General features: G+C 45.1%; 1 protein-coding gene across 1 annotated transcript in view; it reads right to left on the bottom strand.

Annotated features, from left to right (window-relative positions):
• Nucleotides 1–16,108, bottom strand: part of ITK (IL2 inducible T cell kinase) — a 112,746-nt gene that overhangs the window by 85,062 nt on the left and 11,576 nt on the right. Inside the window, exons 2-3 of the mRNA XM_077468402.1 lie at nucleotides 9,621–9,725; nucleotides 4,278–4,359 (exon numbers count right to left, since the gene is read on the bottom strand). Coding sequence (XP_077324528.1) covers nucleotides 4,278–4,359; nucleotides 9,621–9,725 — 187 coding nt within the window. The remainder of the gene's footprint in view (nucleotides 1–4,277; nucleotides 4,360–9,620; nucleotides 9,726–16,108) is intronic.

The following is a 16,108-nucleotide window of genomic DNA, read 5'->3' as shown; positions in this document are numbered from 1 at the left end:
GCAGGTTGTGTGTTAGTGATTAGCAGACTGTACGTCAGTCCCTATACCGCTGAAGGACTGCTGCAGTATAGGTGAGCGGTCAGCAGTGGTGCACGTCAACCCTATCTATTGTGGACCGATAGCGGTCCTTACAGAACAGCAGACTGTACCGCACTCAAGCCTATGTACCGTAGCACCCTATACCAAGTTACCAGTCCTTATAAGAACTTTTGTGGACCAAGCAGGTTGTGTATTAGTGTTTAGCAGACTGTACGTCAGTCCCTATACCGCTGAAGGACTGCTGCAGTATAGGGCAGCGGTCAGCAGTGGTGCACGTCAACCCTATCTATTGTGGACCGATAGCGGTCCTTACAGAACAGCAGACTGTACCGCACTCAAGCCTATGTACCGTAGCACCCTATACCAAGTTACCAGTCCTTATAAGAACTTTTGTGGAACAAGCAGGTTGTGTGTTAGTGATTAGCAGACTGTACGTCAGTCCCTATACCGCTGAAGGACTGCTGCAGTATAGGTGAGCGGTCAGCAGTGGTGCACGTCAACCCTATCTATTGTGGACCGATAGCGGTCCTTACAGAACAGCAGACTGTACCGCACTCAAGCCTATGTACCGTAGCACCCTATACCAAGTTACCAGTCCTTATAAGAACTTTTGTGGACCAAGCAGGTTGTGTATTAGTGTTTAGCAGACTGTACGTCAGTCCCTATACCGCTGAAGGACTGCTGCAGTATAGGGCAGCGGTCAGCAGTGGTGCACGTCAACCCTATCTATTGTGGACCGATAGCGGTCCTTACAGAACAGCAGACTGTACCGCACTCAAGCCTATGTACCGTAGCACCCTATACCAAGTTACCAGTCCTTATAAGAACTTTTGTGGACCAAGCAGGTTGTGTGTTAGTGTTTAGCAGACTGTACGTCAGTCCCTATACCGCTGAAGGACTGCTGCAGTATAGGGCAGCGGTCAGCAGTGGTGCACGTCAACCCTATCTATTGTGGACCGATAGCGGTCCTTACAGAACAGCAGACTGTACCGCACTCAAGCCTATGTACCGTAGCACCCTATACCAAGTTACCAGTCCTTATAAGAACTTTTGTGGAACAAGCAGGTTGTGTGTTAGTGATTAGCAGACTGTACGTCAGTCCCTATACCGCTGAAGGACTGCTGCAGTATAGGTGAGCGGTCAGCAGTGGTGCACGTCAACCCTATCTATTGTGGACCGATAGCGGTCCTTACAGAACAGCAGACTGTACCGCACTCAAGCCTATGTACCGTAGCACCCTATACCAAGTTACCAGTCCTTATAAGAACTTTTGTGGACCAAGCAGGTTGTGTATTAGTGTTTAGCAGACTGTACGTCAGTCCCTATACCGCTGAAGGACTGCTGCAGTATAGGGCAGCGGTCAGCAGTGGTGCACGTCAACCCTATCTATTGTGGACCGATAGCGGTCCTTACAGAACAGCAGACTGTACCGCACTCAAGCCTATGTACCGTAGCACCCTATACCAAGTTACCAGTCCTTATAAGAACTTTTGTGGACCAAGCAGGTTGTGTATTAGTGTTTAGCAGACTGTACGTCAGTCCCTATACCGCTGAAGGACTGCTGCAGTATAGGGCAGCGGTCAGCAGTGGTGCACGTCAACCCTATCTATTGTGGACCGATAGCGGTCCTTACAGAACAGCAGACTGTACCGCACTCAAGCCTATGTACCGTAGCACCCTATACCAAGTTACCAGTCCTTATAAGAACTTTTGTGGAACAAGCAGGTTGTGTGTTAGTGATTAGCAGACTGTACGTCAGTCCCTATACCGCTGAAGGACTGCTGCAGTATAGGGCAGCGGTCAGCAGTGGTGCACGTCAACCCTATCTATTGTGGACCGATAGCGGTCCTTACAGAACAGCAGACTGTACCGCACTCAAGCCTATGTACCGTAGCACCCTATACCAAGTTACCAGTCCTTATAAGAACTTTTGTGGAACAAGTGAGTTGTGAATGTTTAGCAGACTGCAGCAGAAGGGCAGCAGTCAAGTATAATATCCTTTCTATATTTGGAAGAAAGAATATTATACATGTACAAGCCTATTACTGTACCACTGATACCAGTCCTGAAAAGAACCTTTGTGGAACTAATAATAACAGCAAGTCTTTAAAATTACCCTCACTGCCTGACAACACTGCTTCCTTCCTGTCCCTATACAAATTGGCAAAAAAAGAGAACGATTAGTGGTTACTGGAACAGCTCTTTTGTGGACCTTGATAGTAACAGCTAATGATGATGATGATGATGATGATGATGAAAGACTAATCTGGCTGTCCCTGTAGCATACACCGTCCTTTCCCTTTCTCTAAACTAACAAAAGACACTCAGGCTGCTGCAAGAATCAGCAGCACAGCAAACCTATCAACACCTAACACCTATACCAGTCCTGAAAAGAACTTTTGTGTACCAAATAGCTAGTGGTTTATCTCTCCCTACTCCACACAGGAACCTGTCCCTATCTTAACAGAAGAAAGAATGTAAAATGGCCACCGGATCGGGTGTATTTATAGGTTAGGGGGAATGTACAAGTGTCCATGTGCTGTCATGTCTCAATTGGCTGTCCTGTATCACATGATAAACGTGTCACCAAAGGTTAAAGTTCTTGTATACATTAAACACGTAAGTCCGCCGCGGCGAACGACGGAAAAAGGCGTTCGAACGTGCGGACCGCGAATGTCGGAAATTCGCCGCGAAACGACCGCCGGGCGAACCGTTCGGCCATCACTATTCAACTTGACCCTCCCTTCTAGATTGTAAGCTCTAACGAGCAGGGCCCTCTGATCCCTCCTGTATTGATTTGTATTGTAAGTGTACTGTCTGCCCTCATATTGTAAAGTGCTGCGCAAACTGTTGGCGCTATATAAATCCTGAATAATAATAATAATAATCAGAGGGCATAATAAAATCTTCCAGTGGCTCAGATTTGGCTCACGGGCTGCAGTGTGGAGGCCCCTGGCCTAGGGATTTATATGTAACTTATTTCTGGCTTCTTCGATAGACAGCACTCTCCTCTGCTGTGCTCCTGTGCTTTTTGGTCTTTTTTTTTTTTTAGGAAAAAATATAAAAACCCAGGATTGATTAAATACCACCAAAAGAATGCTCTTTATGTGAATAAATTGATAAAAAAAGTCACATGGGTACAGTGTAGCATGACCGTGCAATTGTCATTCAAAGTGTGACAGTGCTGAAAGTTGAAAAATGGCTTGGGCAGGAAGGGGGTGTTAGTGGCCAGTTTTGAGGTGGTTAATCACAATTGGGTTTATATTTTTGCTATAAAAATGAAAAAATACAAAAACATAAAAAAAAAACAAATTTTTCCATTATGAATGGAAATGATTCATGTCTGTTTGTTTATATTGTACTCAGGTGATCACTATGACTAATGATAGCGACTACATGATACTCCAGCAGCTGGCACCGAGCACCATAATCCACTGTATCCACCAGACACAGTTGTCATGGGATTGCGCAGCTGTGCCCTCCCGGGGGTGTGCCAGTGCGCATGTGTCAGGCAACAGTATGTCGTCTGGCCTGGCTTTGCTGCCCGTTAACAGTAAAACTGCTGTGGGTGGGTGGCAAGTGGTTAAAGTGCTTATATAGCCTAAACCTGTTTTACCTTCATGCATTCCCTGCATGAAGATAAAAAATATTTAGATAACAATTTCACCCCTCCTCCCCTTTTACTTGCCTGAGTCCTCACTTGATCCAGCGCTGTGCCTGTATGTAGTGGCTCTCACAGGCTTTGCTGAGGAAATCGCTCCTGCTGCTGTCAGGTATATATTGTGACAAGGGAGTGGGGGTGGGGCTGAGTTATACTGTCTGTGTCTATGGATGCAGGCAGCGTGGCTTGGGAGCGGGCCCAAGGGTGGTACTCCATAGGAAGCAGTGGAAGAATAAGAAACTGAGGGCACTGGCAGGGGACCCCAGATGAGAGGGTTCAGGTCCACTCTGTGCAAACACATTGTACAGAGCATGTAAGTATGACATGTTTGTTATTTAAAAAAAAAAGACTTTACAATCACTTTAAGGTTTAGAGGGTAAGGTTGATGTTTAGGCTTGGGTTCAGTGTTAGAGAAAATTACTTTCAACCTAATTACTTCCATACTAAAATAATATAAGCATGATAAGCATCTCTGCGAAATACTGTATATACTGGTGATAAATTTTAACTTATGTGCTATATTTGTTAATGTGATTATGCCAGCGTTTTATCACTATAAGTTAAATCTGTTTCTTACCTTCTTTTAAAGCTAGCACCCACCGTTGCCGACTCTCTTTGTCTGGAGCATAAATATACAGAAAATAATTCTCATGGAGGACCTAAGAAAAGGCACAGAAAATAGTTTTCTTTGGTTACAGATAATGCAGTTACTAAATAAATAATTTTGTTTGGAAAGCATTTACATATTCAAAATTGTAATTTTTCATAAACTTTCCTCTGCACTTGGGGTATAAGAATAAAATATGTCTGGTGTAAATAGCGTATCGTGCATTACTTGCTAAATATGAACCCTATCAGAGATCTTTTAATCTTGAGCTTCATTAAACCATCAGCAAAACATATTTGACTTGTGTGTGTTCTTTTACATTTACATTAAAATCCTTTCATATTTACGCTCAGGTTGCAATGCCAGCCTGTCTAATATTCTATCTACTTTCAAATATACATAAATCCCATCCCTAAGTTTACTGATTCTGCCACATATAGAGAGCCTATATCGCAGTAGGAGTGGTTTATATACCTCCAGCCACTGTGTATTCTATTACCCACACTAGAGGGTATTATGCCTAGTAGGGGATCGATTATTATCCAAAAAGGTTTCCAGACTTGAAAAGTCATCTGTTGTCCTGTAAAATTAAACTTGCCCAAATAATCTTCCCTCCTACATACAATATGCCATATTGTCCCACTTTTATATCAGTTGTTCCCATAAATATTTATTGAAGAAAAAAAAAACTATTTCAAATGCTACAAGCTGGCCTTACCATCCCAAATAGCATACAGTGAGGAAAATAATTATTTGATCCCCTGATTTTGTAAGTTTGCCCACTTAGAAAGAAATGAACAGTCTAGAATTTTTATCATTATTATTATGAATGACAGAGTTGGGGGTTCAGTGAGTAAAATAAGTATTTGATCCCCTACCAACTAACAATAATTCTGGCTCTGACAAACTGGCTACAGTATGTGCTCATGTGGTACACAGATTAGTACTGTCAATTTAGGAAGGTGCTCCTAACGAAAACTCATTATGTGTATAAAAGACACCTGTCCACAGAATCTCTTTCTTGCTTTCAAACCTCATGATCATGGGCAAGACCAAAGAGCTATCAAAGGACATCAGGGACAAGATTTTAGACCTGAACAAGGCTGGAATGGGCTACAAACCATCAGCAAGAAGCTTGGTGAGAAGGAACAACTGTTAGCCCTTGTACACACGGTCGGACATTCCGACAACCAAATCTGTCGGATTTTGTCAGACGGATTTTGTCAGACGGATTTTGTCTGAAACTGTTGCATACACACGGTCGGACAAAGTTGTCGGTAAATCCGATCGTTCAGAACGTGATGACGTTATTTCGTTACGACGGGACTACGTTAACCACTTGGGTACCGCGCTATTGCAAAATGACGGCAATAGCGCGGACCCACATTTCCGGGACTACGTCTATTGACGTCATCCCGGATACGAGCGGCCTGCGCGCCCCCTGAGGGGCGCGCGCGGCGCGCTCTGTGATCGGCGAGTCCGTGAGACTCGCCTGATCACCGATCCGTGTAAGGGGTCGATCCCGACCCCTTATCACGTGATCAGCTGTCAGCCAATGACAGCTGATCATGTGATAAAACGGAGCCGGTAATCGGCTAGTATTCCTCCTCGCGCTGACAGCGCGAGGAGAAAAAAAAAAAGCCGATCGCCGGCGGCCGTGTTCGGGACATCAGTCCCGATCACGGCCAGCAATTTAAGCGGACACCTGCCCCCTGCCAGTGCCCACCTGCCACCCGCAGTGCCATCCTGAAATAAAGTAAGTGCCCCCCTGTCAGTGCCACCCAGCAGTGCCCATAGTGCCCACAGTGCCACCCAGCAGTGCCCACAGTGCCACCCAGCAGTGCCCACAGTGCCACCCACAGTGCCACCCAGCAGTGCCACCCACAGTGCCACCCAAAATCTGCCTCAAAGGTGCTGCACCCCAGTGCCGCCCATCAGTGCCCAGCAGTGCCGCCCATCAGTGCCCAGCAGTGCCGCCCATCAGTGCCCAGCAGTGCCACCTATCAGAGCCACCTATCAGTGCCACCTATCAGTGCCCATCAGTCCCATCTATCTGTGGTACCTATCAGTGCCCATCCGTGCCACCCATCCGTGCCACTTATCCGTGCCACCCATCCGTGCCATCTTATCTGTGCCCATCTTTGCCCATCAGTGCCGCCTTATCTGTGCCCATCGGTGCCGCCTTATCTGTGCCTATTAGTGCCGCCTTAACTATGCCTATCAGTGCCCACCAGTGCAGCCTATCAGTGCCCACCAATGCAGCCCATCAGTGCCCACCAATGCAGCCCATCAGTGCCCACCAATGCAGCCTATCAGTGCCGCCTAATCAGCGCACTTCAATGAAGGAGAAAAATTACCCGTTTGCAAAATTTTATAACAAACTATTAAAACATGATTTTTTTTTTGCATCTTTTTTTGTTTGTTTAGCAAAAAATAAAACTCCGAGCTGTAACTAAATACCACCAAAAGAAAGCTCTATTTGTGGGAAAAAAATGATAAAAATTTCATTTGGGTACAGTGTTGTATGCCCGCGCAATTGTCATTCAAAGTGCATCAGCGCTGAAAGCTGAAAATTGGTCTGGGACTGAGGGGGGTTTAAGTGCCCAGTAAGCAAGTGGTTAAGGCTAGTAGCCAATAGCTTTGGTGTAGGAATTTGATCTGAGCATGCGTGGCACTTTGTCCGATCGGAATTCTCTACACATGATCGGACAAGGTCCGATCGGATCATGTTGTTGGATAATTTTACGGACAAGTTGGAATACTCAGATGTAAACAGTCCGATAAAGACCACACACAAGCGGATTATCCGACAAAACGGTCCGATTGGGCACATTCCGTCGGAATCTCCGACCGTGTGTACAAGGGCTTAGAGCGATTTTTCGCAAATGGAATAAATACTAAACAACCGTCACTAGCCCTCAGTCTGGAGCTCCATGCAATATTTTGTCTCATAGGATAAGGATAATCATGAGAAAAGTGAGGGATCAGCCCAGAACTACATGGGACGAGTGAATGATCTCAAGGCAGTTGGGACCACAGTCACCAAACAAACCACTAGTAACACAATATGCTGCCATAGATTGAAATCACTTGTACAGGCCCGTCTGAAGTTTGCCAATGAACATCTAAATGATTCAGAGAAGTGTAGCACCCTCTAGTAGTGTGCTAGAGAAAATAGCAGACATCCCAAGTCTCCAGTGAGGTGCGGGAGCCTCCCGTATTTTGGGGACGGCTCCTGGACACCCGCAAATGCTGCCCAATATCCGGGCTGTGGGGCTGATCCTGGATGGTCCCCTGGTTCACAGTCGGGGATGATGGGTGCAGCAGGAGGGATAGCTGTGAACACCGATCTCCCTGTATAGCCGACATCCGCTTCTCCTTCTCTCCCTCCTGCGGCTGTCGACTAAAAAGCTATACAGGGAGATCGATGATGACAGCTGTCCCTCCTGCTGCATCGATCATTCCAGACTTTTCCCTGTATCCTCCTCCTCCAGCCCCCCTCTGTGTCCTTCTACCCCCCTGCTCTTCTCCCCCCCCCCCTTCTTCTACGGCACCCCTCATCCCTCTGTTCTTCTCCAGCTCCCTGTCCTCTTCTTCCGCCCTACCTCATCCACTACAGCCAGATTCCCTCCTATCCTCTCCCACCGGCTGTGGGGATCTGTCAGGATGGAAAGCGGAGGAAGGGACCGGTCATTTGCAGGCCCCTTCTTTTTTTGAATTGTACACAGTGAACAAGATCGCTCCTGTGTCCTGTGAAAACTGAGTCCATTAATCAAAGTAAGGGAGAGAGTGTCACCGCTCCAGGAGGATCGTTTAGTGACAAAAGATCTCCACCCAGCTAAAGAAGCCACAGGTGCCAGCAATGCATATGGCAATAAATGAAAAAATGGTTCTGGACAGCCACACTTTTTGCTTATTGCTATGACTTACTATGACTAAGCACTGTGTGTAGTGCGAAACGCATCAGCTGTCTTGTTCTGCTTTGACATGCATTTTGGATTTTGTGTGTTTTTTTGAATAAAAGGTGTTTTTTTTGGAGTGTGGCTGTCCAGAACCATTTTTTGTATTAATTTCTGTGAAAACTGAACAGAACAACCTGTGTGTTACTATGCTCAGTTTATGAATGGACAGGAGCCGCTGTCTCCTGTCCATTCATCTTCAATGCTGAGAAAGGGACTGGGGAATCTCTGTCCTCAGCCTCTTTCTCTGTCTCAAAGGGGAGATGTCAGGGGTCTGTTTATCCTGTCTTGTATCAATGGTTCAGGCTGGTGGTGGTAGTGTAAAGGTGTGGGGGATATTTTCTTGGAACACTTTTGGCCCCTTAGTACCAAGTGAGCATTGTTGAAATGCCACAGCCTACTTGAGTATTGTTGCTGACCATGTCCATTCCTTTATGACTACAGTGTTTCATAGTTTCATAGTTAGTAAGGTTGAATAAAGACACTAGTCCATCCAGTTCAACCTGAGTGAGTGTCTACCCCTATCCCTGTACATTGCACACTCACATTGGTCCCTACTCTCAAGGAGCCCACAATCTAAGGTCCCCATTCACATACTAGGGCCAATTTGGGACAGAAGCCAATTAACCTACCTGCATGTCTTTGGAGTGTGAGCTCCATCTTCTGATGGCTTCTTCCAGCATGGGAATGTGGATGTGCAGCCGACAAATCTGCAGCAAGGTCCTGATGCTACCATATCAATATGGACCAAAACCTCACTTCCGGTGACTCTCCAGCAGCAGTAATTGCACCGGCAGTGTATACACTATGGTACGCGACGAGTTGGCTGTTTTGACAGAACGTCAGCTAAGAAGTAAAAAAGTTGTCGCTGCTTTGGAGGCAGCCATGTTGTTGGATATTAGCGGGTGGACTAACAATGTCCACTCATATCGTGTACCCTAGTTTGTATGCTGTTGTTGAAATCTGCAAAATCTGTTGCTGGAGAGTCACCGGAAGTGACGTGATTGAAGATTTTGATGAGTTGGCTCTTTTGACAGAACAGAGTTGCACCCCTTTTACCTTCAGAAGTGCCTTAATTCTTTGTGACATAGATTCAACAAGGTGTTGGAAACATGCCACAGAGATTTTGGTTCATATTGACATGGTAGTATCATGCAGTTGTAGATATGTCGGATGCACATCCACATACACATGCTGAAAGTAACCATCAGAAGATGGGTACACTGTAGTCACAAAGGGACGGACATGGTCAGCAAGGTGTACCTAATAAAGTGGACAGTGAGTATATATACAAACAACTTTTATACTTATCTTGTACTACGCTTTGCGAAAACAAATGAAATAAAACAATTACCTGGAAGGCGTACTTGTTCTTGCAGGCAATGCTGACATCAGTGGTAACAATTTCAACACATTTAATGTGAGCCACTTCGACAAAACCTCTGAGGCTACGTACTTTCTGGGGACAGAGAATAATGTTTGTTATGTTACTGCAGTCAGTTTCTTGTCATTATATTATAATATTAAATAAAACTTTTACTGAAAGAAGTAATATGTTACGTCTGACTTCCTAATGAAAATGCTAGTTGCCTGGCCATCTCCAAGCTCAGAGCTTTGTAAACTGCGGACCAGGAACAAGCAAGCAATGTCAATAACAGAACTCTCTATATAACAATTAGTTCTGGGTCAGTAACTTATGTCCTGTTCGATACCGAAGGCAGCGACATTGACTTCCTTCACTAGTCCCGTCTACCTGGAGCCGCGTTCAAAATGAACGGACTTTCCTCCGTGTGTGGGCAAGTCCGTTCATTTCAAAAGTCCGGCAGACTCCCGCCATAGTCTGGCGGTTTGTCGGCCGCACCTGGTCCGCTGGAAAAGTCTGGTCGTGTGTGGGCAGGTCCACTCGTTCAGAAAGTCCGGCGGACCTCTGCTTCAAAGTCCGACGGTTTTTCTGCCGGATAGTCCGATCGTGTGTACGCGGCATGAAGGTTTTTCCGACGGAATTCCGCTGAAGCTGTCTTGCGTACACATGAACACACCAAATTCCGACTGTCAAGAACGCGGTGAAGTACAACACATATGACGGGACTAGAAAAAGGAAGTTCAATAGCCAGTAGCCAATAGCTTCTGTCTCGTACTTGCTTCAGAGCATGCTTCATTTTTGGTATGTCAGAACAGCATACAGACGAGCGGTTTTCCCGATAGAAATTTGTTCCGTCGGAAAAATATAGAACATGCTCTCTTCTAGGTCCGTCAGAATTTTCAACGTAAAATTGGGGCATACACGCGATCGGAATATACGATTAAAAGCTCCCGTCTGACTTTCTGTCGGAAATTCCAACCGTGTGTACAAGGCACTAGAGGTATTGAAACTTTTGCATTACAACCAGGCAACTACGTTCTCAATAGAAGGTGGTAGCCTGCATATTTTATAGAGAATCAGTATACAGCCCTATTCAAGCCTATGGGGGGCGCTGTGCATTGTGCAACAGATTTTCCAATATGTCATATTATTTTGATATGATAGTGCAGACAAAAATCTTTCTCTAAATAGCTATCAAAATATTCCCACTGATGCAAAGTATTTTAGGAAATGATTGCGTTGATCTTTAAATGTTCAGTGACTCATATCGTTGTGGAACGATTTAGTGGCTGTGTGAAACAACAGAATAGAAGTGAGAAAGTGCAGGAGCCAAAGTTGCCTAGCATCTCCAGTGACACTGAAGTAGGACTTCAAGTTCAGGGTCAAACATAGTTCTACCAACTTACATGACGAGCTGGCAGGATCTGGTAGGTGTGCAATAGCGCTGGACCTGTACAGCTGAGAATTGTTTGTGCTGTGGTTCCCACGGGGGGGGGGGGGGGGGGGGTTGTACTTTAAAGGGGAAGTAGACCCGTGTTACTTGTAGGTGTGAACAGGCCTGATTATGAACCTTGTCTGCAGCTTCTAATGCAGTGTACACAAAGTGGACTTTGACGGACTGAATTCTGTCGGACCCTTTGACAGACGTTCGACGGACTTCCGTCGAATCAGACTTGTCTACACACAATCACACCAAAGGCCAACAGATTCGAACGTGATGACGTACGACCGGACTAGAATAAGGAAGTTCATAGCCAGTAGCCAATAGCTGCCCTAGCGTCGGTTTTCGACTAGCATACAGACGAACTGATTTTTTTGACCGGACTCGAGTCCGTCTGAAAGATTTGAAACATGTTCTAAATCTAAAGTCCGTCTGATTTTTCAACAGCAAAGGTCCGATGAAGCCCACACACGGTCGAATTGTCCAACGGATTCATTCCGTCGGACCTTTGTTGTCGAAAAGTCCGGCCGTGTGTACACGGCATAACTCTCTAATTGCGACTGGAAAATCCTTATTAAAGCGGGAGTCCGCCGGGACTCCGCGTTTTTTTTTTTTTTAAAAGCCAGCAGCTACAAATACTGCAGCTGCTGACTTTTAAAATAGTGACACTTACCTGTCCAGCGCGCCCGCGATGTCGGCACCCGAAGCCGATCTCTAGATCGTCTGTCGGGTGCTGCCGCCGCCATCTTGGGTATGGAAATCAGGAAATGGAGCCTTTCGGCTTCATTTCCCGGTTCCCTACTGCGCATGCGCGAATCGCGCTGCGCAATAAGGACGGTCCCCGCTGCCTCTGGGATCTGTGTGTTTCCCAGCAGGCAGCGGGGCACTTGCGGAAAGGGGCGGGCACTTGCGGAAAGGGGCGTAATCTACTCCCCTTTCCGCAGAGAGCTATCCCGGAAGTGGGTGCAGAATACCTGTACTGTACAGGTATCTGCACCCCCCTCCCCCCTGAAAGGTGCCAATTGTGGCGCCGGAGGGGAGGAGGGTTCCGATGAGTGGAGGTCCACTTTAGGGTGGACCTCCGCTTTAAGTGGTTAGGAGCTCTTGGTAAGAAATGTTTTACTTGCTTGGAAGTTAATTTAAAATGTTTATTAAACAGGAATGTGGGATGCCATTAATTGTCCCATTTTGGTATTACACCCTTCATGACGGGGATTATTTTTTGCTATTCGGCACTGCGCTACTTTAACTGCCGATTGCGCAGTCATGCGATGCTGTAATTCAGCACTGCGCTACTTTAACTCGCAATTGCATGGTCATGCAACACTGTACTCAAACGAAATTCATATAATTTTTTTCCATACAAATAGAGCTTTCTTTTGATGGTATTTGATCACCACTGTTTTTTAATTTTTTGCGATATAAAAGACAAAAAATAAATTTTTGAGAAAAAAAACGATATTTTTTACTTTCTGCTATAAAACATATTCAATTAAAAAAAAAAAAATTCTTGATGGATTTAGGCCAAAATGTATTCTGCTACATGTCTTTGCTAAAAATAAATAAATAAATAAATAAAATCCTGATAAGTGTATATTATTTGGTTTGTGTGAAAGTTATAGCATCTGGTACAGATACTGGAATTTTTGTTTATCCTTTTATACTAGTAATGGCTGTGATCAACAACTTATAGTGGGACTGTGATAGTATGGCGGGCAATCTGACACTAGCTGACGCTGGCTGGGGAGTACACTAACCGACTAACTGACATCAACAATGACACTAATGCAGTGATCAATGCTAATACTAAACACTGCCACTGCACTAATGACACTTTCTTGGAAGGGGTTGACATCTAGGGGTTAGCCAGGGGTTAAATATGTGCCTAACTGTGTGTAATGTATTTGTTATGTGGTGCTTTTACTAAGAAATCTTGCTGTTTTTTCCCCTGCTTTGCAGGGAATAAAAAAGCAGGATCTCCAGTTAGTGTTTGGAGTTCTGTGTTGTTTACAAAACAGAACTCTCTTCCCTGATGTGATAGAACTGATCATCACCCACTGATCAGCTTGTGCTGTGCCAAATCACCCACACAGCCGGGGCGGCGATCGCACTCCCTACCTGGAAGTGTTGGATTAAGTATCAGATACGAAATCCAGGGCAGTGCGGCCTCCCTGCCGCAGTATATCATAACGTTTCTTACTAGGTGCTTCTAACCAATTACCCAGGATATGCCATATTGACAATAATACTTATGGTAGGCACAAGCCAATATTATTGTCCGATACAACAAATTTTTTGAATATTTTCATTTCTTCCTGTTGTGCCTTAGAGATGAACTTGATGAACATTTTTTTTTTCCAAATAACGTTTTATTCACTGTCAGTGATAGCATAGGTATATAAACAGTACAGAAGTGCAATGAAAGGCAAACATTTATAGGGCTATGCAAGAGTAAATATAGATATGTGACAGGCAGCAACAGAGCACAGGCATGTGCAATAGAATCCAGTAGTTCGGGCGACAGAGTGTCAGGGGGCGGAGGACACCAAAAGTCAGCCGCCCACCCCATAACCCCCACGACCCAGTGCGAGCTGCCATGCGGCCCATGCAAAACACAAAATGCATAGCAGATGAGAACCGCTATAAAAACAGGAGAGGTGAGAAAGAAAAAGAGAGAAAGGAGAAAGAAAAGAAAGAGAAGAAAGTGCCAGAGATCCAGGTCGCCATACCTTAACCAATTCGCCCCTAGTCTTCCCGCAGCCGCCATCTCTCCCATACTCGGTCAAATTCCTCCAGCCTGTCCCTCACTCTGGCCGTCATCTTCTCCATTAATTCCACATCCTTAATCCTGGAGTAGAGGGCCTCCATAGATGGGGCCAGTCGACTCTTCCAGTTAAGGGCTATTAGACAACGGGCTGCGGTAAGAATATGCCGCAGGAGCTGCCGGGACGGCTTAGCCATCCGCGGTTGGGACAGGCCAAATAGAAAGAACTTGGGCACAAACGGGACAGGCACCCCAAATACCCGGCCAAGGAGCTGTTGGATTGATGTCCAGAACGGGGCTATCAAAGGGCAAGACCAGTATATATGGAATAAGGTACCCCTGTCCTGTAGACAGCGCCAGCATCGATCAGAGGCGGAGGGATAGATTTTGTGGAGCACAGCTGGGGTCTGGTACCAGTGGTAGAGAATTTTATAAAAGTTTTCTTTATAAAGGGTACACAGGGAGGATTTGGCCGCCTGCCTCCATATCCCCTGCCAAACTTCCAGAGGAAGTTCCTCACCCAACTCTCTTTCCCATCGCAGCATATACTTGTGCTTGCCCTTTGCGTGAAAGTGGTGCGAGTTAAGGATGCGGTAGATATCTGATATCATTCCCCTGCGGTTCCGTCCCTCGAGTATAATCAGTTCAAAGGGAGTGGGCGGGGAGAATTGGAGTCTCGGAGCTATTGTTTGCGCAAAATGTCTGATCTGTAGGTAACTGTAGAACGTCCGCTGGGGGAGGTCGTGTTTAGTCTGCAGCTCCGAGAAAGACAGCAGTTTTCTCGATCTGGGGTCGATGAATATTTTAAGGACTGGACGTGTCCAATATTTTTGTGCTAATCTTTGTATAAGTTAAAGCTCAACTCCAGCCAAAACACATTTCTAGTTGAACAGGGAAGGGCTAAATTTTTGTTTTCTATTTTTTGCACATGCCTGTACGCTGTACCCGTGTTCACACCAGCAGAATACATCATTTCATGTCATTAGGACCTGGGCTGCCCGGGAGGAGGAAATACACCAGCAATTACATTGGACTGGCCCAGTTGCCTATGTGTGAGAGCCCTTATTTTTCCACACTCTATCCAAAACAAAAAAAAAATCATAATAATAATATAAATAATTATACAAAATTGAAATTTCCCTGCATATATCATATTATAATAGTAAGACAATCCTTGACCGTTTTGAAGCTTGTGTTTACATACCAACACAACCAATTCCCACAAAAACCTCATAAATAGATATAAAATAGATGTAAACCCTAACTGAATGACATTCAGATTTTTAACCACTTCCTTACCAGGCACTTTCCCCCCCTCCCGCCCAGGACAATTTTTAGCTTTCAGCGCTGTTGAAATTTAAACAACAATTGCGTGGTCATGCAAACAAATTTTTTATCATTTCTTCCCACAAATAGAGCTTTCTTTTGGTGGTATTTGATCACCTCTGCGGTTTTTAATTTTTGCGCTATCAACAAAAAAGGCAGACAATTAAAAACAAAAAACTGATGGGCACTGATAGGTGGTAGTAGATAGGCAGCACTGATGAGGAGCTACTGACAGGCATTACTGATGAGGCACTGATTGGCACTTTTTGCGCACTGATTGGCACTGTTATGGGCACTGACAGGCATTAATTAAGGGGATCGGGCTGGCAGGCGTTGGGCACTGATTGGCAGCTGATGGGCACCTTTTGATGGGGGCTGTGCTGAATCAATGTGCACAGATCCCCCCTCCCCCTGACAGAGAGAGCCACCGATCGTCTCTCTCTCTGTCAGCTGAGGAAAGCCGTTTACCGACACTTCTTGGTTCACCCAAAGATCATCTGTGATTGGTCAGAGCTGATCACGTGGTAAGCTTCTGTCAGAGGCTTCATACCACGATCGGAGTTGCGGTGTGTCAGACTAACACACAGCACCTCTGATCGCCATTTGGCTGCCCAAAGACCAGAGCACTTTTTGCGATTTGGCACTGTGTCGCTTTCTTTTGGTGGTATTTGATCACCTCTGTGGTTTTTATTTTTTACGCTATAAACAAAAAAATAGCGACAATTTTGAAAAAAACTCATTATTTTTTACTTTTTGCTATAATAAATTTTCCCCAAAAATATATATATAAAAAAAAAACATTTTTCCTCTCAGTTTATATAGCGTCTACAAAATAGGGGATAGTTTTATGGCATTTTTAGTAATATATATTTTTTTTTTACTAGTAATGGTGGTGATCAGTGATTTTTATTGTGACTGCGACATTATGGCGGACAGATTGGACACTTT

Source organism: Lithobates pipiens, unplaced genomic scaffold (assembly GCF_037356315.1).
Source record: "Lithobates pipiens isolate NorthernLeopardFrog02 unplaced genomic scaffold, aLitPip1_a1.2 Scaffold_8, whole genome shotgun sequence".
In the NCBI taxonomy this organism is placed as follows: domain Eukaryota; kingdom Metazoa; phylum Chordata; class Amphibia; order Anura; family Ranidae; genus Lithobates; species Lithobates pipiens.
The sequence above is the reverse complement of the archived record's forward strand: the minus strand, read 5'-3'. Positions and strand labels throughout refer to the sequence as shown.